Genomic DNA, 22,834 nt, shown 5'->3' with positions numbered 1-22,834 from the left:
GCGACGCAGACAACACAGCCTCCCCTGAGAATGTAGTGGTCTTGGAAGTTGGTCTAGGCAGAGCAGTTCCTTGAGGCAACCCGGTCCTGAGTTGTATAGCGCTTCATACACTAATACTGAAACTTTAAGCTTAGCTTGGTAGCAGACTGACAGCCAGTGTATAAGTCAAAAACCAGCTCTAAAGTTGGTCAGTGTAGCCCTCTTCATGCATTATTTGGGTGAAGGCCACTCACGTGTAAAGAAGGGGGCAGAGGTGACCTGTCTGGCTCTGCCCTCAAAGTCATGCTCTGGCTGCATCCTGCCTCCATATCAAGCATATCTTTTAAATTTATTATTACATTTATATGCCACCTTTCCCCCCTCTCCATTTAATCCTCACAACAACCCTACGAGTGAGGTTAGGCCGAGAGTCGGTGACTGGCCCAGAATCACCCAGTGAGCTTCACGGCCAAGTGGGGACTAGAACCCAGATCTCCCAAGCCCCAGCCCAGCACTCCAGCCACTACACCACACTGGCTCACGCTGCACCACACAGAGGCGGGCTTGGCCGCACTGTCTGTGTTTTGAGTGCGGACGTTCGAGGAGAGAATCCACCTCACGAGCAGCTGCTCACGCGTGAGGGCTCAACAGGCTTGAAACCCCCACTTGCACAGGTCTCCCTCTTTGGAGGTCTGTGCTCGATGTGCAGATGCTGGGGTCAGGGCCAGCGGTATGTCCCCCACATGAGCAACTTGTTGCCTATGGTAGACTTGCAGGTTGTTCTGACCTAAGCCAGCTCCCCAGAGCGCTCACTCTGGGGTTTGGACAAGACACCCTCAATGGGACCCTTCCTTCAGACTGTCCACCTTCTCACTGCCATTGTCACCAGCTCCTATTGCTTGTCATCCTCTTTCTCGTCTTTGCGACCCCTTGCTTACTTGACAGGCAGAGAGCCACTGAGCAAGGAGGCATCGGCATCTGCTGCTCCTGCTCACAACTGCCACCCTTGCCTGGGCCAGAGTGAGAGGCAGGTGAGCAAAAAGGTTGCAGCAGTGAAGAGCAGGAGCAACTCCAGGGGCTTCTTGTCAGTGGGCCCCTCCAGGGGTGTGGGCAATTGGCAGGTGCCTGACCATGCCTCTTCTTGATTCCGGCCCTGAAAATCTGCATTAAGTTTATTTTCCCAGCATGCTCTGTGCACCTTACTTCTCTCCCCATCCACTCGTCCTTGCTGAAGGGTCCTCTCCACCAACACAAACAAGAACAGCGTGGTCATTCACAGCTCCTTACCTGCTCCATGAACGTCAATAATGATTCTTTGTTGTTTTCCCACTCCTGCGGCAATTCACTTTCATGGGGGAACTTGTCGCACCCTGGGTAGATGGAGAGCTCCAGGCAGTTGGAGTGGAGGTAGCTGAAATCGTTCATGGCTAGAAAAGTAGCAGGAAGAGGACATCACCATCCACTCTCACACAACGCTTAATTAAACTTATAGAATTCACTGCCAGAAGGTGTAGTGATGGCCACAAGCTCAGGGCCAAAACAGACAGAACAGCTTAAAAGTAATGCCTTGTTTTCATTTTATTCTAGAGTAGGTGCAGGGCCCCCGATCTGGATCAGGCCCCCAGTGTGGGGGACAGGTGGGCCTTTTAAGATCTGGATTGGGGCCCCTGTGCCTACTGTAGGTTAAAAATGAAAAGAATAGATGTAGCTGCTAGACACAGATTTAATAAATGTTTGTTTTGACCCACAGGTGGCTTTAAAAAGGGGTTAGAGGAATTCAGGAAGGGGAGTGCCATGACCTCGCTGCGGATATCTTGCTTTGGGTTAGGTGTTCAAACCCTTAAAAGCGTAAATTCCATGGGAGACAGGCAAGGATTATCATTTTAACAGATTATGTCCTTTGCAGTCAAAGATGGAGAAGCTCTGTACAGTCAGTAAAAACAAGACCTGGAGCTGACTGTGGCTCAGATCATGAGCTTCTTGTTGCAAAATTTCGGCTTAAATTGACGAACGTAGGGAAAACCACTAAACCATTCAGGTATGACCTAAATCATATCCCTTATGAATATGCAGTGGAGGTGAGGAATAGATTTCAGGGATTAGACCAGATAGACAGAGTGCCTGAGGAACTATGGACGGAGGTCCGTGACATTGTTCAGGAGGCAGCAACTCAATCCATCCCCAAGAAAAAGAAATGCAAGAAAGCTAAGTGGCTGTCTGATGAGGCTTTACAAGTAGCTGAGGAAAGAAGGGAAGCAAAAAGAAAGGGTGAAAGGGGAAGATATATCCAACTGAATGCAGAGTTCCAGAGAATAGGAAGGAGAGACAAGAAGGCCTTCTTAAATGAACAATGCAAAGAAATCGAGGAAAACAACAGAATGGGAAAGACTAGAGATCTCTTCAAGAAAATTGGAGATCTCAAGGGAATGTTTTGTGCAAAGACCGGCATGATAAAGGACAAAGAAGGCAGGGACCTAACAGACGCAGATGAGATTAAGAAGAGATGGCAAGAATACACAGAAGAACTATACAGGAAAGATCTTAATGTCCCTGATAGCCATGATAGTGCGGCCACTGAACTTGAGCCAGACATCCTCGAGAGTGAAGTCAAGTGGGCCTTAGGAAGCATTAGTAACAACAAAGCTAGCGGAGATGACAGTATTCCAGCTGAGCTATTTAAAATCCTAAAAGATGATGCTGTTAAAGTGCTGCACTCAATATGCCAACAAATTTGGAACACTCAACAATGGCCGCAAGACTGGAAACGGTCAGTTTACATTCCAATTCCAAAGAAGGGCAACGCCAAAGAGTGTTCAAACTACTGCACAATTGCGCTCATTTCACATGCCAGCAAGGTGATGCTCAAAATCCTACAAGCTAGGCTTCAGCAGTATGCGAACCGAGAACTACCGGAAGTACAAGCTGGGTTTCGAAGAGGCAGAGGAACTAGAGATCGAATTGCCAACGTTCGCTGGATCATGGAGAAAGCAAGAGAATTCCAAAAAAATTTCTATTTCTGCTTCATTGACTACGCTAAAGCCTTTGATTGTGTGGATCACAACAAACTGTGGCAAATTCTTAAAGTGATGGGAGTACCAGACCACCTTACCTGTCTCCTGAGAAACCTGTACGAGGGTCAAGAAGCAACAGTAAGAACCAGACATGGAACAACCGAGTGGTTCAAAATTGGGAAAGGAGTACGACAAGGCTGCATATTGTCGCCCTGCTTATTTAACTTATATGCAGAGTACATCATGAGAAACGCCGGGTTGGATGAATCACAGGTCGGAATTAAGATTGCCGGGAGAATTATCAACAACCTCCGATATGCAGACGATACCACCCTAATGGCAGAAAGGGAAGAGGATCTCAACAGCCTCTTGTTGAGGGTGGAAGAGGAGAGTGCAAAAGCTGGGTTGAAACTCAACATTAAAAAAACTAAGATAATGGCGTCTGGCCCCATCATTTCCTGGCATATAGAAGGGGAAGAAATGGAAGCAGTGACAGATTTTACTTTCTTGGGCTCCAAGATCACCGCAGACGGTGACTGTAGCCCTGAAATTAAAAGACACTTGCTCCTTGGGAGGAAAGCTATGGCAAACCTAGACAGCATAGTAAGAAGCACAGACATCACCTTGCCGACAAAGGTCTGTCTAATCAAAGCTATGGTTTTCCCAGTAGTAATGTATGGCTGTGAGAGCTGGACTATAAGGAAGGCTGAGCGCCGAAGAATTGATGCTTTAGAACTGTGGTGCTGGAGAAGACTCTTACGAGTCCCCTGGACTGCAAGGAGGTCCAATCAGTCAATCCTAAAGGAAATCAACCCTGAGTGCTCATCGGAAGGACAGATACTGAAGCTGAAGCTCAAATATTTTGGCCACCTAATGTGAAGAGAAAACTCTCTGGAAAAGACCCTGATGCTGGGAAAGACTGAAGGCAAAAGGAGAAGGGGACGACAGAGGATGAGATGGCTAGATCGCATCACCGATGCAATGAATATGAACTTGAGCACACTCCGAGAGAGAGCACAGGACAGGAAGGCCTGGCGTGCTATGGTCCATGGGGTCACGAAGAGTCGGACACGACTGAACAACAACAATTCGTGAGCGAAGGGAAAACATATTACTACCAGTCTTCCCCAGCCTGGTGCCTTCCAGATATTTTGAACTACAACTCCCAGCATTCCTGACTGTTGGCCATGCCGGTTGCAGCCTGTACAAGTTGTAGTCCAAAACATTTGGAGGGCCCCAAGTTAGGGAAGGCTGCTTGTTACTGCTCTTGATCAATGTAGAAAGAAAGCAAATTCAAGAGAAACAAAACAAATGAAAGAATCATTTTGTGAATGGGCAAGCTGCCAAAAGCAACCATTTTGTGTGAGCACCCATGACACTCGCAACATTCCATATGTGCCCACTGATCCAAAAAGGTTGAAGATCCTCAATGAATGGGAAACAAAATGAATGGGGCTCCCAAAAACAAAGCTGAAATGCAACAACAACACAAAATCCAGTGTACTTTCCTATCCTGCACATCTTTATCATCCCCAGTGACACCCATAACAGACCAAGCTGGTGCGCTGACCCTTCCTCAGACTCCCCCACCATTCTCAACACTTACTGCCAACACGTGGGTGCCACTTGGCGCCACTGACGATCCCCATTCCACTGGTCATATCCTGAGAGTGGCAACCCCCCCGAAAGGTCTCAGTCATGGTGAGGTGGGCCGAGGCATAGGAAATAGCTAGCCAGCGGAAGATGGCGTGGTCTGGAGTCTCCTGGATTTCTGGGTTATCCTCTTCATAGTCATCTGGGCCCCGAGGAGCCACTTCATTCTCACTGGCAGGGCGAGCCATGTCAAAGGGGTAGGAGACCAGTTTCTCCCCACCATGGAAGTTGGCACCCAGAACAAATGGGATCTTTTCCATCCAGGCCATGATGGCTCTCACCTCCACTGCCACCTGGGGGGGGGGGTGGAGACAGCAGAGAGACAGATTTGCTAGAGCGAGGCATGGAGGATGGGGCAGTGGGTGCATTGTTCAGTGGCAGAGAGCACATACTTCGGATGCCAAGAGCCAGGTTCAATACATGGCGAGGCCGGCCCTACCATTAGGTGAGGCAGCTGCCTTGGGCTGCACAGACAAAGCTGTGTGTGCCAAATGGCCAGCCATGAGCCCCTTATGCTAGCTTGCTGCCCTGTTGCCAAAGTTGAAGTCAGATTCAACTGCCCGTCTGATCAGCTTTTGTACAAGAATGGGGTGAGGAGCCATCTTTTCCTTTGTCCCAGGCAGCAAAATGGCTTCGGCTGGCCCTGATACCTGGCATCTCCCATTAAAAGGCTGAAAGAGTAACGGTTGCCAGCCAGATGGACAAACATGTCTGATCTAAGCCAGCTTCGTATTAAATGGTTTTTGATTTAAACCCTGGCCTTCCAAAAGGTTCAGAAGGAAGCTTAGAAAAAAAATTACAAAAACAAGCAAGCTTAGGCATTTACCCTAAGATTTCTTTTGGAATGGGAGTGGAGCAGCATTTTAATTTGAGATGTGGGCATTTCCATTTGAAAAACAAGAGCTTGTTTTTAGAATAGGGGGATTTCTGGTTTAAACAAACAAATCATTAGAGGCTGGTGGCCCTGCCTTGCAGTAATGGTAGTGCTACCAAAGCTCCCTGTCTCAGGGTAGCATGTTTGGTGTGTGTTTGTGTGTGTGTGTGTGTGTGTGTGTGTCATCATGCTTAATTCATTCTGAAAAAATAGCTTTCTTTAGTTCCTATGACTATGGACATGACAGGGTGCTTAAAGGGGAGAATGGGTAACTTTTAAAACTTTTTGTTTGTTTATATATGGAGGGTATAAAGTATGTAAAAGTTTCTAAACTTAAAAAAATGTTTTTCTTACTCAACTTAGTACATTTTAGATGCTAACAATTCATAGAGACATTTGGGCTTGGCCACAGGCTCATAACAGTTTTTGTTGAGGAACTCACTGCTTGTCCATTTTGTTTCTTTGAAGCCACACCTGAAAATAGGGGGCCCACACCTACCTAGGAAGGCTGCTTATAGCCCTGGAGTCATGGGTAAAGGATACCTTTTAGTTCACTTGTCCTACTGTCTTGGATGAATAGTTTATTTCTGATTATGGCCACTACCTTCCAGGGTCCTGCAGTTGGCCTGGCTGCAAGACTTTATTGGATTTTAATATTTCTTGTTTGGGATTTCTGTTTTATTACCATTGCTGGCTTGTATTCATTTATTTGTTGCTGTTGTACTGCATTTTATTTTGGAAGCTGCCTTGAGAGGGTCTTTACCCTTAAAGGTGGCCCAAAAATAGTTCTTTAAATAAATGCATAAATAAAATATTGCTGTTACTCCATGGCCCTGCACTCTACTGCTACCTTCTCTATTTGTGAAATCTCCTTACACCCATGGACTGTAATTGATTGTCCTCTGCCCTTCTGTGGCCCAGCGAGGATTTCTGGAGATGAGAGAAAGGGAACACCTGTCTTAGATGCCCTGCACTTTTGGAATATTGCTGATGAGCGTAACAAGGAGAAAAGCTGAGTTTACCTAAAGCAAGGGTGGGGAGCCTCTTTCAGATTTAATTTTGGAGAGGCTCTCGGGGGCTGCATTCCAGTGGTGGGTGGTGCTGAAGGCAAAAGGGGTGGGGACAAGATATAAAAAATACCAGCCTATTTCAGCTTAAAGCTCTTGTTGCCGGTAAATACACCTTAGGGGGGGCATTTCAACCTTTTAGAATGGGGAAAGATGTGCAAAAGCCGGAAAACCATCCAACAACCGCCAGTTGGGGAAGAATTGGGCCAGGAAAAGGGGGAAACCCCCCACAGGCCCAGATTGGAACCCCAGGAGGGCCAGATTTGGCCTGTAGGCCTGAGGTTCCCTACCCTTGGCTTAGATTCATACAACAATGTACAATAAATGCATAAGTTCATTGTTTTAAATGGTTGGTAAGAGGGTTTTAATTAGAGTTGTGTGCAAGTGGCCTCTTGAAATTCTCCACCTTGCTTGTGGGCAGAGAAATTTGGGAGACAATTTCAATAAATTTCTCCAACGGGTGGAAAAATTCTTAGCAGTTTCTCCCAGGTAGGGCTCCCCATTGGCAGGGCTTGTAGCACAGCTTCGTTCTCTTTTGGTAAAGGTTTTGGGGGTCTTCGTGTTGCAACAGCATCAACTGTCTTGGCAGGCCAGCCCCCAGTTTGCATCCCCTGCAATGCAGGTGGGGGCAGTGTTGTGTCTAGGCTCCAGGGATGAGGTGGAGCTAGTGGTCTGCCAAAATCTGTCCTCCGATTTCCTGAAAGTTTTCTCCCCCACGAAAGAGGCTTCCATTGTTCTGCCTCATTCAGGATGGTTTATAATGAGCTTACCTAATCACGTCTAGCCTCCCAGGCTGCCCGCACGTCCTGACCTGAAAAAGCCCCATGGGAGGAATTACCTCATGGTGCCTTAAACTGGACTTTCATTGAAGTGTAGGAAGATGAATAGGCTACAGGATGCCAGAGAGATGATTGTGCAAAAGACAGGAGGACATTGGTGCTCACGCCTTGGCCATGTCCTAAGTAAGGTAAGCCCAAGAAACCCAAACCCAGCCCATGAGAATTTCTCCGAAATTTCTTCACCGATGAATTTCTTTTCAAAAGCAGTTTCTCTGCTATCAAACTGAATGAGAATGGTCGAAATGTGGGAGACTTTTTTGGCACAGCACTTGTTTTAATGCCGGTATGAACTTTCTTTTACTGTGTGCATTTTAAATGTGGCCTTTGGATCTTTTATGACAGGAGTGGGCAACTTGTGGCCCCCCTGGATGTTTTGGCCTACAACTCCCATCAGCCCTAGACAGCATTGCTAATGGTGAGGGATGATGGGAGTTGTAGGTAAAAACAACTGGAGGGCCACAAGTTGACCACCCCTGTTTTATGACTCGGAGGATGTAATTTTGAGTCTGTGTGTTTTCAAATTGTATGTGCATACTGATACTGAAGACTAATTCAATAAACTGAAATCAAACCACCTAGGAGGAAGAGCAGCCTCTAAAGGATCTCACTGCAGGCCTTTGCAGGATCCCAGTACCAGGACAAGCTTGCGGAGAATACTTACTGCAGAATCTTCTGCAAGGTAATGCTCAGGGATGGGAATATGGTGGTTGGGGACTTTGTGTGGTACCCATTTTCTCTCTTCTGCAGCCCAGAGGATGCTGTTGAGATCAGGGAAGTTCTCAAAGATATCATACCCTTCTTCGTTCCAGTGTCCCAGGGCCCAGTTCCCCAGCTCAGAGCCCTGCAAAGAGAAGAAAGAGCTCACAATGGTTATTCATACTGGTGACAACTCATTATATTACTTTTTTGAGACTGCCTAAATTGCAGGTTTCCACATTTGTGCCACTGCCCTCTGGCAAGTGCGACGAACAACCAGCATGGTTCCTCCTAACCATGAAGCTGCATGGTTAGGAGTGCGGGATACCCCTGGCAGTTGTGTAGCAACACCTGTCCCTTCCGCAGCTCCAGTGTTGGGGTTGTCTGGTTGGTTGGTTTGTTGCTGAATTGCCCAGCACGTCCTGTCTTGCAGTGGCCAAACCTGCAAGCTCCCTGCCAGCTTTTTCTGCAAGGAAGGATGGGAAGTCCTGCTATGCAGGGCCCAACTGGATTGTAACAACCACAGTTTTTGGCTTCACTACTGGATAAAAAAAATCGACCCACAAGGCTACTGGATAAAGAAAAAAACAACAAATAAACATGTACCTGTGCACTTCTGTGTTTCTTTAAAATAGGTCTGGCCACACCATTGAAACAGAGGGGGTTGCCTCAGGTGGCACATGCTGGGAGGTGGCAGCAAGGTGTTGGAGAAGGGAGCTGTGTGTCACATGCCCCCTCAGCTAGCCTGCTGCCTCCAGGTGTTGTGGAGGATACTGTTTTATTAACAGTGGAGGACTAAGGATCAACTGCTAGTCCAGCCAGCTTTTGTACATGGAATGGGAACAGGGAGCAATTTTGCCTTTTGCCTCAGGCAGCAAAATGTCTTGGGCTGGCCCTGCTTTTAAAGCAGGAGTGGGCAGCTTGTGGCCCTCCAAATGTTTTGGCCTATACTTCCCATCATCCTTCACCATTGGTTATATGGGCTAGGGAAGATGGGAGTTGTAGCCAAAACATCTGGAGGGCCACAAGTTGCTCACCCTTATTTTAAAGGCTCCAATCCTTCTGGCTATTTACTCCCCTCCCCGATCTTCAGAGACCCTCAACCCACCCTGCAAAGCCGGATTGCATCTAATCTTACCATTTGACTGGCAATCTCATAGCCATCAGGGTTGAGTGAGGGGACAAGGTGAATGCGGGTCTCGGACACCAGGTTCCGCACACGTGGGTTCCCATCCTTGTACTCCTTGCACATAAACTGCATGAGCATTAGCAACAGCTCACGCCCTAGTACCTCGTTGCCATGGATTCCTGCTGTATAGCGGAACTCCGGTTCTCCTGTAACAGGTCAACAAAATATGCAAGTTGCCACGTTGCTCCATTAGAAAAGGCAACATTTAACTTAATTAAGGTTGCTTCCACTCTAGCTGCTTAGTCTGACATTGCCATCCTTTGTTCACTTGCAATTTATTTCAGTATTTATAGCCCTCATTTCAGGGTTACCTCTTCCAAGGTGGCTCACAACGTATCCAAAAGTCCCATTAATTTCAGTGGGTCTGCTCTGTGTATGACTAAATTGGGATCCAACCCAAAATTCATAACAAGATATTACAAATCATAAAATCATGATGAACACATTGGAAGATATAAAAGCAGCAGCACTTAAAAACAGTATCAGCAGAATAAAAGTTTATACATAAAAACAAGCAGCAAAAACAGGAAATCCAGAAAATGTTATTGCTATCCTGTTGCATTCCAATTGTGTTGTCCAGTCACCTTTTTTTTCAAACCTCAACTGTAGTAAACTTTTTTATTTCAATGGTAGTGCCAACCTTTCCAATGTGGACAGGAAAAGCACTACTGAAGCTTTTCAGGGCTACTGCACCTTTAATTAGAAGCAACTGCCTCTGAAAGTAATAGCTTTCTCTGTTCCCTAATTGCTTTCTGTTCAGCACAGCTATTTTGCAAGAAAATAAAATAAAAATAATAAGACAAAAACAGTAATCCCCTTGCGGGGAGCAAAAACTGACCAATCCATTCTTTAAAATTGATTGGTTAACTAGAACTCACACTATTAAATGACTTTAGATTTCATTAACTGAGGGATAGCCCTACTGATATCCCCTTTCCAAGGGACCCAAATGTTGCCTGACTTTAAGAGAAATTTGCAAGCAATGGGAATATGGCATCTGCTTCAGCCTGTCTGGCAGGACTAGAATATTCCATGTTTATAATGGCATCGGTCAAAACGTTGAATGACATCCAGAGAAGCTGGGCATTGTACGCCTTTGCAGGACTGCTATTTTTCAGTGCAAGAGTATTAAGATGACAAGATCAGACAAGCTAGAAAGTTGGCTTACAATAAATCCTGAAATAACAAATTAGTTCCACAGGGGTTATGGGAGCGGGAAGGGGGTTATTGTGCACCAATATATAAAAGGCCAATGGGATGGATGTTGGTAAGCATACGGTTTTTTTTTTTTAAAGCATAACATCACCCCCAGACACGGTCACGGAAATATTGACAAAGGTGGAGGCAAAGCAAATAACCCAAGAGCAGTTAATATAACTTGTGCATGCCAATGTGATCGGATGGCGAACAGATCTTGTCAAAGCAATGTTCTCTTGTTTTTGGAAGAGATGGCAAGTTTGGTTCATAAAAGAACTAGGTTAACGTTATAAGCTTACATGGTTCAGTCCTAAGATTTGCTGAGCCAGCAAGTAAAGGCTCAGGAAGGGGGCACACCAGCAATTGCGGCAACTCGGCCTAACCAAAAAACTCATGACTTTGCATTGGGTTGGCAAAGATATTTGCCGACCTGAATATTTGCCCCCACCCATCTCAAAACCTCAAGGCTATATTGGCCAGCACTGCAGGCAGGCAGAGCACCACAACCATCTCGGATCAAGGTGCCGGACTCTTGGAAGTTGAGCTTTGTCCTCCTGATGTTCGTATTTTTTTTATGACAACCAAAGTATTGCAATGTGTCCCTGAGCTCCCCGACACCTTCCCTTTGCTTCCTGCCCTGAGGCTTCAGATTTGGAGGGGATGTTGGTTGTTCCCTCTTCCCAGGTGCTTCTAATTTTCTTCCATGCCTGGGCTTGGCTCCATTCGGCCAGGCTGTGAGGCAGATCCTCGCTGGTTTCCTGTCTGCCCTCTCAGTTAGTGCACGACAAGCCATGCGAGGCCCTTGAGGCTGCTCCAGCTCTCCCAAGAGGTCCAGGGTCATGCCAGAGAGATCTGTTGCTCTAGCCATGGCACTTCCCATTCTCAGGCCCAGAAGCCCATTTCGGCACTGGCCTGGCTCTCCTGACAGCTGACAAAAGCCAACAAACCTCTCACCCTTTTCTCCTGTTGCAGGGTCAACGGGTGCTCAGTCCTGGGAAAAAGGGATCTAAACGCTATAGTGCATGTCCTGGTAACTTCTCGACTTGACTGCTGCAATGTGGTTGATGTGGGGCTGCCCTTGAAGGCAGTTTTGAAGCTTCAGTTGTTCCAGAACAGGAATGGGCAACTTGTGGCCCCCCAGATGTTTTGTCCCACAACTCCCATCAGCCCTCACCAGCATAGCCAATGGTGATGGGAGTTGTAGGGCCACAAGTTCCCCACCCGTTACAAAAAGTGGCAGCCAGATTAGTATCTGGTCATAGCCATTGAGAACACATGACTGTTCTCTATGACTGGCTGCCAATTTGTTTCTGGGCTAAACTGAAGATGTTTGTGCATGCCTTTAAACCCTTTTATGGTCTAAGCCCAGGGGCCCATATACATGAGGCTTTTACTCCAGTTCTACTCCACCCCACGTCAATCGTGTTAGATAATGTATGCCGCTCCCCGGAGCTAGCTTGGTGTTTCTTGCCCTAAATCTGTTTTTTTTCCCCCAGACTCATTTTATGCCAGATTTTCCCATCACAGTGGCTCCAGGGCAGTGTGGGAGTCTATGTGACCTCAGCTGGCTTTGGTGTGGGCGCGGCGCTGATTGGCAGAAGGGAAAGTTACGTGGGGCGGGGGCATGGGGAGAGCAGAAGGGTAAGCATGTCTCCCTGGAACTAACTCATTGCCTGCAACTCCACTTTGCTGAGTAGGAGCAGCCCCCTTTCACCCGCAGTTGGAAACTGCGCTGTTGCAAAGGAGGGCTCAATCGCTGCCTCTCACTCTAAATAGTCACTGAATATGGGAGTGGGGAGGGGAGCCAGCCCTGCTGTTGTGAAACTGCACAGCTACGAAATAGCACAGCTAAGAAACGGTGGATGCCTGTTGATTTGAAGCTCCATAGCTAAGAAAGGGTGGATGCCAGGGTGGATAATTTTCAAAGCACTTAATTGAGCTCGTGCGTGTGTGTGTGTGTGGGGGGGAGCCTGTTGATTGGGCAGTTAATATGCATCAAAGACAACATGCTAGTCGCTCTCCCTCCTCGTTGGCTCTGCGCTCTCTGCTTTCAGTGCCTCTTGCACTCCCACTCATTCTGCTCAGCCTCCAGGCGGCAGCAGCTGCCTGCCCGATAAGTGTGTATTTGGGGTATCTGGGGTTTGTCATGAACATCTACTCATAAGCAAGCCCTCCACTGCACTTTGTTGAACACTCAAGGGAGGAAAGGAGGGGGAGCAAACCTGTGCTCACTGGCTGCCCCACACCTATGCAATTGATGGCGTTCATTTCCACTCGCCCACCCTACCCCAACTACTGCGGCATCATTTCCCATTTGCTCCGCCAAAGTGGAGGAGTACAGCACGGCGTGGGCCATGGAGAGAGCTAACTCGTTTCTGTGAAAATGCGGATTCTGCCCAAGTCGCTTCACAAAGCGTTTCTGTTTAGATTGGCCCCGGGTTGCTTGAGGGACTGGCATCTTCCTTATGTTCCCTCCCACTCTTCAAGATCTAGGGACAAAAAACTCTTGGCTGGTGGCCATCGCTGAACAGCCTTTTCCAGTGGTGGGCCCCAAGCTTTGGAATCAGATACTAAGTATGGTGCAATAGATTCAAGAGACTTTTAAAGGACCATCAAAGCCAGCTCTCTCCAGGTGACTCTTACAACAAATATGCTGTTTTCACGCCAGCTGTCTGTTTTTAATCTGTCACTGTTATAATAAGTATTGTTACTGCTCTAACTGTGGTTATATCTGATTTTTCTTTCATTGTAAGCCACTGAATAAATTGTTGAAGAATGGGCTATAAAATTCCCTGATAAACTAATAAACAAAAGGAAATCTGTTGGTGGCCACTTTGAGCCCATTTCTTTGGGCCTGACCTAGTGAGCGGCAGGAGGCTCTCACCCAGTTCGTGCTCTCCTGGGTTATCAGTGATCTCCATGGCATAGATCTTAAGTCCTCGGGAACTCTTGCCGATGTTGTAGATGCGGGTGATGGTGGGACATTCTTCATTCACCACCTTCATAAGCTGAAGGAAGAGAAAGAATCACTACTAGCTGCCCACTCAATCAAGGGTCTTCCAAAGAAGAAGCTGAGGAACAGGATGGAAACAAATGAGACCTGCAACAAAATGTTGCAGTGTGGAGTGCTCCTGTTCAGAGTTCCAGGCAGCCATGCTCTCTTCCAGAACGCTCTATTCCATTCCTCCCTCCATTCTCCCACCACCACCACCACCACTTCCCAACAGTCAGAATTTCATGGCCACTGAGCATACCTAGACCACACTGGGCTGTTTTTTGTGTGGGGGGGTGTCCACTTAAAGTATTTTTTTTTTGTTCAGTTTTTTGTACTTTAGGGTTCCCCCAACCTGCTGATACCTCCCTTTTGTGCATGGGTGATGCCATTTTGGCCACAAAAACAACAGCACTCATGCCCTGAGAATCAGAAACACAGCGAACAACAGAAATGGCAATAAGCAAGGAGAAATGGGGCAGGGGGTCATCTTCAAAGAGCAGCTTTTGCAAGTGATGCTAAGAACACCTTTCTCTCTCAGTCTTGCTTTTGTTTTTGTTAATGCAGCATATAAAAGTGGGGACAATCCCTTTTAATCTGACTAACAGCCTACAGAAATATGAGTGTTTGAGTGCTTGAATTGCAAATAGGGCTTGGCCCCCTTAACTTTTGTGAAGCTATTACAAATAGCTATTAACCTTAGCTATTGTGCACGTGAGGCCCTTTCTCGTTAATGCTGATTGTGTGACTGTCAGGGGACATGGCTGGTGGATGCAGTGCTGCTTCCCACCCCCACCCCCCGCATATATGTTCCATGTCTATGTGGAGTGGGGTGGGGAGATCTGCACAATTCTAAAGTAAAGGGTCCATACCTTCAAGGCCAGAAAAACGAGGCATACAGGAGTGTCTATTTTCATTGCTAGACAGACCGCAGGCACATTATTCTGTTCAAGCTGGGAGTAGCTACAGCCACCGGGAACAGCTCTATGACTGAGAAATGGCCCAGTTTTCTCTCCCTCTCTTTAACTTATGCCTAACCAAAGGCTCATGAAAGCAGCAAATTTCAAGGCGAAGGCTCTCCTCTGACATATATATTCACCTGTCTCATGTCCTTGTAGTTGTGATGGCGGAAGTCCAGGTTGTCCACTGATGTCATCACTTCATTCTGCAGGGTGTAATAGTTGTTGATGCCTGCCCAAAAAAAAGCAGTGGAGGGTCATCAAATTGTTTGAGTGCAGTGAAGTTGAGAGGCTGTTGGGTTTGAATGCCAATTTGAATGCCAGTTTGAATGGGAACTCTGATAATCAAAATGCCACTCAGTCACAGATTTCACTGGGTGACCTTGGATAAATGGGGCATTCTTGTCCTTCAAAGGCATGGTCTTCGATTCCAGGGGGCAGGTTGTTTATGAGCTGCATCCCACATATATATATTTTAAAAAACTTAGGAAGCTACATTATACCAGGTCATATTATTTGTTCATCTGGCCCAGAATTGCCAATTCTGACTGTCAGCAGCTCTCCAGGGTCCAAGTCTTTGCCATTATCTTCTACATCAGACCTCCCCAACCTGGCACCCTTCAGATGTGTTGGACTATAATTCCCATCATCCCCATCCATGGCTGGGGGTGATGGGAAATGTAGTCCAACACATCTGGAGGGCGCCAGATTGGGGAAATCTGTGTTACATGATCCTTAAACAACAACTGGAGATGCCAGTGATTGAACCTGGGGCCGTCTACATGCAAAGTATGTGGTCTACCACTGAGCTATGGTCACTTCCCTAACAGAAGCATTTGTGGATATATTTGATTATTAGCCACCCTGAGAACATTAGTTAAGAGTGGCATATAATGACCTTAAATAAATGCAATAAATAAAATGATATATCATCCTCAAGGCCCTGTGCAGGTCAATCCCACCCTAAAGCCATGCTTTGTCCAATGCTTACTGGAGAGAGGGCAACCCAGAACTTCCAGCCTCATGCAAAGGCTACCGTTCCAGGTCAGTGGGTAGACACGAATGAAGCGGGCAACCTTCGGCTCTGGGAATTCAGTCATCACAGGGGTGTCCCTGTCGACATTTCCATAGAAAAGCTGGGAGAGACATTGTAAGTTATAAGAATCGAGAAACACACAAGTTCTGTTAGGAACAAGATGACCCAGCTACTACACTCCTCCTGCAACCATATCCTTGAGGCTCTAGTTCTTCCGTCCTCCTAATGCAGTGGTGTGCGTAGGTAATTGTCGACTCTGGACTTAATGCTGTCACAGGGGATCCCCTCTTTAGGCTGGAATGTGAATTACTTCACTTACTTCAAAATGTGTTAAGCCAGCCCTGCTGCACTTAGCGGCTCCTCCTGTTCATTCTGATGAGGGACCCATGAAACTCTGCCCCAAAGTTCTGTCCCAACAACACCACTGTCCGTACACAACCCTTTGACCGCTGCCTATGCTCTAGTGCAGAGGCAGGAAGAATGCACAGTAGGATATCTGGCTGATTTGCAGTTGTATAGCAAAGGTTTATTTTTTAAAACCTGGGATATTATTTTGAAATAAGTTTAAAAACACAGGCAACAAAAAACTTAGTGATCAAAGCCTCCCCTCCAGCATCACTTAATTTAATTAATCACTTAATTTTCTCCAAGCTTGGGAGAAAACCAGGAGTGGATTTCTGCATGGAAGGACTGTGAGCTCCATTCTGGATCAGCCCTCCACTCAATGAGTGCTCAAGGTGATGTGCAATAAAAATACAAATATTAAAATATATAAACCTGCAAAAACATACTACATATTTTAAAACCAGGGAGCTTCTCCCAGGTACTGTAGGCGCTAAACAGGGAGGGGTATGTCTGTGCATGGGGAGAATTTACAGGAAGGGTGGTGATTTAGAAGTGCCCCTGCTGTTTCGGACAGCACCTCCCCTGCTGCTCTTCTATATGTGCCAATTCCTGTGGTCAAAAATCCTAGTCCATAATCCATGTTGACGTGTGATCAGGAGACACATTGATTCAGCATGCCTGACACTTGCCCAACCCATCATCCAGAAATGCTTTAAGAATGTGAGAAGAGCCCTGGTGGATAAGACCAAGTGCCTAGATCAGGGGGTTCCCAGCACAGCAGCGCCCGCGGGCTCCATGGAGCCCACAGGCACCTCCAGTGGTGCCCGCACAGCTCTTCATTCCCTGCCCCCTTCCAAAAAAAATGTTTGAATAAAAAGATTAAAAATGTTAAGGCATCAGGTTCTTCTGCCACTGATCAGCTATTCAGTGGGCAGGAAGAGAAAGCAAGGCAAAGGGGTAAGCGGACAGAAAGAGTGGGGCTAGAGGCTAGGAGGGGGAGAAAAAGCAAGATAAAGCGGGAGAGAAACAGCAAGGCTAGGAAGGGAGAGAAAGAAGAAGGCTAGGGACAGGGAAGGGAGAGAAATAGCAAGGAAAGGGGCTGGGGAGAGAAACAGCAAGGCTAGAGGATGGGGTGGAGAGAGGGGGGAGAGAGAGAGAGACAGAGAGAGAGAGCGCAATAGGGGAAAGGTCTGTGTGGACAGAAGAAGACTGGGCAGACCAGGGAACAACTATTTCCATTTCCCCCTCCCTCCTAGCCTCTAGCCTCGCTATTTCTCCCACCACCACCACCACCACTACCACTTGACTTGCCAGGCCCCCATGGCAGCCATTGTGGGACTAGCCATTCTCCATGGGAGCCATTTTGTGGTGGTGCCCACAAAAGTTTCTCAAATTCCCAAATGTGCCCACAGGTCCAAAAGGGTTGGGGACCCGCAGCCTAGATAGTCAAGAATTCTGTTCACACATTGGCCAACCAGATGCCTATCAACAAGCCAATAAGCAGAGAAGCCAATAAGCAGGACATGTGCACATGAGTATCCTTCTGCTTGTGTTCCCTAACTAGTGGTATTCAGAGGCACGCTGGAGGTAATATATAGTCATCAGACCCAGTAGCCATTGATACCCTGGTGATCCCACAGCCTCCCAAAACTGATATGGCCCTTTCAAGTGGGAAATGAAGTGGGAAACAACCTATGCTGTTATCCTTTCAACACCAGAAGAAGACCTTTTTATTTTCCCGGGCTTTTAAAAGAAATTTACAGATGTGTTTTTATGCTGCTTTTAACTTGCTGTTTTTTGTTGTTCTGGCTGTATTTTTTTTAACTTTTATTGTTATGTCTTATCTGTAAGCCATCCTAGAAAGATGTTGAAGGGTGGTAGAGCAGTTCATAAATAAGTAAATAAACTGATGGATTTAGCCCCCACCCAGATGTTATCAGCCCCCGTAATTCCAACATTCTAAACAACAATACAGATCCTTGTTGCTTGTACAGCATCAGCCAAACTCCAATCATAAATCCCAAGACCCTCCACTGACACCACCATTTTTAAAGCTGCAGCTACATCCTATTGGGCCCTGAGGGGATATCTCCCGGGCCGTTCTGAATTCTACAAGCCAAATGAGCACATACCATTTCCTCGTAGCCATTGCTGTACATGAGCCAGTTCTGGCTGTCGTTGCTGAAGCCCACATAGAAGGTGGTGACAAAGTCCTCGCTGTGGGAGACAAAAACACACACACACACACACACACACACACACGGAGAGTGGGAGCTAAGAGGCCTGGCAGGTGCAACATTCAGTGTCCTGATATTCCCCGCTCCCACTTTTTTTTAAAAGCACAATTCTAGTCCTTATGAAGAAAGGCTTAAAAGTATCGAGTGATGCCCGGTAAGGACTCAAAAGTCATGAGAGGGCTTGCTGGAGTAAAGGCTTCCAGTGATCAGAATTTTTGCAAGGGTGGGGGGCAATGCAGAGCAAACTCTGCCTTCCCTTCTTGGCCATTTATTTCACCCACCCTGCTGATACTGCCCCCTTGGCCTCACTCACACATAGTGAAGAGGAGAATCACGGCCCTGGGTGATGACTCCTGTGAACTTGGTGGTCCTCCTGGTGTCCACCTGGATCCACTGTATGCGGCTATCATCTTCTGCACACCACGCACCATCAAAGTAATCGTCCTCACTGGGCCCGGCCTGGAAGGGAAGCCATAAAAAGACAGAAGGAGAAAGTAGCATCCATATAAGTCAGGAGCATCAAACTTCAGGTGTGCGGGCCAACTCCAGCCCACTTGGGGTCCCATCTGGCCCTCTAGGTTTCCCCAGAAGGCCCCGCCCCTTCCACTGGCCCCACCCCCTTTCCCACAACCACCAGTCGTTTGGTGGTTTCCCAGCTTCTCCACGTCTTTTCCCTGTTCCATAAGCTCGATATGCCTCTCCTAAGGCTTAGCTACTGGCAGTAAGACTCTTAAGATCAAATAGGCTGGGGGTTTTGGTCCCACCCCTTTCACCTTTGGTCAGCTTACCAGTGGAATGCAGCCCCCGAGAGCTTCTCTAACATGGGGTTTGGTGCTCAGGCTGAAAGAGGTTTGATACCCCTGATATAAGTGTTGAACCAAAAGTTCAAATCATTCAACTTTTGGTGACATTCTTGGGAGACAGGCAATTTGGAGTGTGCATGTATGTATGAGGCCCGCCTGGTGCCAACATTGTTATCTTTTTGGCTCCAGGTTAAGACTTTTCTCTTCTCCCAGCCATTGGGCAGCAAATGATAAGTTTTAATCGATCCTGGATTATGTTATGGTTATGGGTGTTTGCTTGAGATGACTTGTTTGAAGTTGTTTTAGATATATGTTCTCTTGGGTATATTGTCTGTTTGTGTTTTTGTGTAAATGGCTTTTCATCTCTGTATATTGTGTTTTTTAATCTTTGTAAACCACCCAGATTGCTTTGGTTACTGGGTGGTATAGAAATGTTATAACAATAATACGTGAGGGGGGCGGAGAGGGGAAGAGAGTGGGAGCAGCTTTAAAAAAAGGAAAGAAAAAAAGTTTCTGCTGCACATGGCGGCTTTACCTGCATGTTGAGGCGTCCACGCTGGGCTCCCAAGCCATGCCGCAGCATGGAGGAAGCTAGGATCTGGTCGTCTTCGATCCGATGGGATTCCATTCCGATGGGAGGACACTCTGCAAAGCAAAAGAGGCACAGCAGTTCACACATCTGTCACTTGACAGCTGCGGTCAAATATCGAAAGAGCCATCCCAGGTGAATTGCAACGGACAGAGCTTTCGTGTCAATTTCTTATCACCACAAACGCCACATTTCTATGTATGTATTTATTTTATTGCATTTCTGTCCTGCCCTTAAAAATAGGGCTCAAGGCAACTAACAGTAAATTGCAGATGATATAACAAAACTATAATGAAAACATGACAACAGGTCAAATTAAAAACATGTCTAACATCAAACAAAAACACAGTTAAAAACACATCAGTAACAGCACCCAGCTGATTAGGACCTACTTCAGAACCAGATCAGCTTAGACAGCAAAAGCCTGTTTAAATAAACATGTCTTTGCCTGCCAGCAGAAGGACAACAAAGAAGGGGCTAGCTTGGCCTTCCTTAAAAAGGTGTGTGCGTGTTTGTAATTCAAGCAAGATACTGAGTGATGATTACTGTACACTCCATCTTTTCACATCAAAAATAGGGTCACTCTAAGGCACATATTCCTCTTGCATATGACGTATGTAGGCACCCCATTCTCAGATCAAGGACAACTGCCCGAGCAAATACACATAAGCCCCTCTTCTCAATTTATCAGTCCAAACCACAGCACTGCAGCCTTAACCCTCCACCCCCACTACATTACTCACTGATTTTCTCTTCTGGAGTCCACTCGTCCTCATCTGTCTCCCATTTTTTCCCTTTCTTTGGCTTTCCTGCATGTGGTGAAGAGGCGGACGACAAAGTTTAGGGAGGAAATAGAAGATGTCAAATTAAGGTGGCGGGGAGGGGGAAACATGGCACAAGCTGAGAAAATTGGGGGATAAAAGATGACAAATGGGGGAAGGGGACATGGCTGAAGTCGAGAAGGTTATGCACAATGTGGAAAAAATGTTTAGGGAGAAATCTGAGTTGTTTCTCCTTCTTCCTTAATACTAGAACTTGGGGTTACTCAAATGAATTGTTTGGCAGGAGTTTTAAGGGAAGACAAAAACAAGGACTTCTTCATAATACTAATTTACGGCAGGAGTTGGGCAGGCTTTAGGCATAATTTTTTAATAGGACCCTGAGGTCTAACCAACCAGACGAAATAAATATGAAACAGTAGCCCAGCGGGATGGGCATACGGTAAGAATTAAGGACACAGGCTCAGCCCAGGACAAAAATTCACTCCTGATTTTCCACCAATTTTTCTTTGTTTCATCAGTAATTTTTAGGCATGAGGGACCGCCTATTTAGTTGTGGCTATTGTTAGACAATTGGGAGCCAGAAAAACTTGATCTACTGCAAATTAGGGCTGTGCACGGCTTCGGCCCAGAGCCCGAGCTCTGAGTCGAAGCAGGGCACTCCGGGGCACTTCGGCCCACCTCCTAGTTGAGGAGGAGGAGGCACGAAGCAGCCCAAAGCGAATCAGGTTGCTCTGAATCGCTTCGGTGCTCTTCAGAGCACTCCGGAGGCCCAGCCACCACGCCGCCGCCGCCACCCAGCCCCTAGCTCCTTACCTGGGTCCTCTGGACACGCGCCAGCATCCGTCTTGTTGTTCCAGAGATGGGGGAGGCATTTTAAAAAATGGTGACTTCCTGTATTTCCGGAAATACAGGGAGTCGCCACTTTAAAAATGGCTCCCCCCATTCCCCAGATCAACAAGATGGCTGCTGGTGTGTGCCCAAGGCTTAGGAGCTGGTGGCAGAAGCAGCTCCCCTGGCAGCACCAGCGGCAGCCACCCTCACTGCAGGCTCCAAGGGATAATTGGCGCAGTTAATTCACTCTGCCTGGATACAACAGCAAACTGAATATGCTTCAAACTCATTAGGCAAACTTTTAAAAAATCCAATCACCTACAGCATATCTATAAGTTTTCCTCCTGCTTTTCCCTATGAATTTGTGCACACTCTCCTTTCTCTGGATCCAAAGGTTACCCACCTTTCCGCTCCTTGTTTTTCTCCTCTGTCCATTTGTCTTCATCTGTCTCACCATCCTCGTCCTCCTTACTGCTTCCGGCTCCCTTCTTAGGCTTCCCTGATCCACAGCAGAGGAGCAGAGTTATCTCAGGACAAACCTCATTTGTGTTCTGAACAGTGCAGGCAGTTTTGTGAAAGCACGTCAAGGAAGGGCCAGGTGTCCTAAATGGTGATCCTACAGCAGTGCAAAGATAGTGCTTTGCACTTGATGGGGAGGTGGAAGCAGGGACCATGCGGGCATTTGATTTCACACAGCAACCTGGTGGGCAGAATCACAGAGGGGCCGACAATGTTTTCCACCCTTACTTGACTTGGGGCAGGGGAACCCAATATGGGATCTGCCACACCTTGGGAGCAACCAGCCCCTTCTACTCGGATCACCCCTAAAATAAAATCCCAATTTCTGTAGGCCCAGCGTTGACTGCCTGGCATCTCCGCACTTAGTCTGAGCTTCTCTTCATCCGTCTCCACCTCATCTTCCTCTTCTTTTTTGCTGGGAAAGATTTCAGGCTTCTGGTGGGGCAGCCCGTAGTCTGCTACAGGAGGAAATATGATTGGTGAGGGGGTTAGCAGTTTCTCTCCAGCCCCATCTTCTTTCACACCTGAGGTGCTCCAGCATGACGATGATCACATCCCAAATGTTTTGCAGCATATACATCCCAGGGCTTAGTCTGAAGGCATGCAATACAGGAACCACTCTGAAGCTAAGTAGGTCTGGGTTCAACCAGTGGCTGGATGGGAGACCACTTTGGAACCCTATGTAGCTGCCTTGCATTCCCCAGAAGAAAATCAGAAAATAAACAAACAACCATACCCCTTTACAATCATTATCTTGTTTATTTATCCTCACTACAGTCCTGTGAGTTACCTTAGTGGGGAGGCCTTTCCCAAGGCCATCCATTTAGTTTCATGGCCAAACTGCACATGTATGAATGCAATTAATGTGCACTTTTTTGTTATGTAAATAGCAGCCTCAGGGAAGTCTGAGCAACCTTGGGATCCCAGGGAGGGGAAAATGAACTCTCTCTTTCCTTGCAGTGGTCCCAGCAAAAATCAATCTCTGAAACTGCTCTTTGCATTTCAAGGGAAGCCTCCACTGGTGCTGACAGGAAAGGAAAAAAGGAAAGGAAAGGAAAGGAAAGGAAAGGAAAGGAAAGGAAAGGAAAGGAAAGGAAAGGAAAGGAAAGGAAAGGAAAGGAAAGGAAAGGTTCCTCCTATGCAAGCACGAGTCACTGCTGACTCCTAGAGGGACGCTGCTTGCGCTGGTGTTTTCTTGGCAGACTGTAGCGGGGTGGTTTGCTATTGCCTTCTCCA

The 22,834-nt window shown here is 47.0% G+C and overlaps 1 protein-coding gene across 1 annotated transcript in view; it reads right to left on the bottom strand.

Moving 5' to 3' along the window:
* The window catches only part of AEBP1 (AE binding protein 1), a 55,087-nt gene that overhangs the window by 3,295 nt on the left and 28,958 nt on the right, over positions 1-22,834 (bottom strand). The window contains exons 8-20 of the mRNA XM_084803844.1: positions 21,961-22,056; positions 21,483-21,578; positions 20,210-20,275; positions 19,413-19,522; positions 18,388-18,533; positions 17,970-18,054; positions 15,448-15,592; positions 14,597-14,688; positions 13,390-13,513; positions 9,258-9,454; positions 8,085-8,264; positions 4,597-4,936; positions 1,267-1,406 (exon numbers count right to left, since the gene is read on the bottom strand). Coding sequence (XP_084659970.1) covers positions 1,267-1,406; positions 4,597-4,936; positions 8,085-8,264; positions 9,258-9,454; positions 13,390-13,513; positions 14,597-14,688; positions 15,448-15,592; positions 17,970-18,054; positions 18,388-18,533; positions 19,413-19,522; positions 20,210-20,275; positions 21,483-21,578; positions 21,961-22,056 — 1,817 coding nt within the window. The remainder of the gene's footprint in view (positions 1-1,266; positions 1,407-4,596; positions 4,937-8,084; positions 8,265-9,257; positions 9,455-13,389; positions 13,514-14,596; positions 14,689-15,447; positions 15,593-17,969; positions 18,055-18,387; positions 18,534-19,412; positions 19,523-20,209; positions 20,276-21,482; positions 21,579-21,960; positions 22,057-22,834) is intronic.

This window comes from Heloderma suspectum, chromosome 6, assembly GCF_057233095.1.
Source record: "Heloderma suspectum isolate Gila_16-S chromosome 6, 16-S_ref, whole genome shotgun sequence".
In the NCBI taxonomy this organism is placed as follows: domain Eukaryota; kingdom Metazoa; phylum Chordata; class Lepidosauria; order Squamata; family Helodermatidae; genus Heloderma; species Heloderma suspectum.
This window is presented reverse-complemented; position numbering and strand designations above follow the sequence as displayed.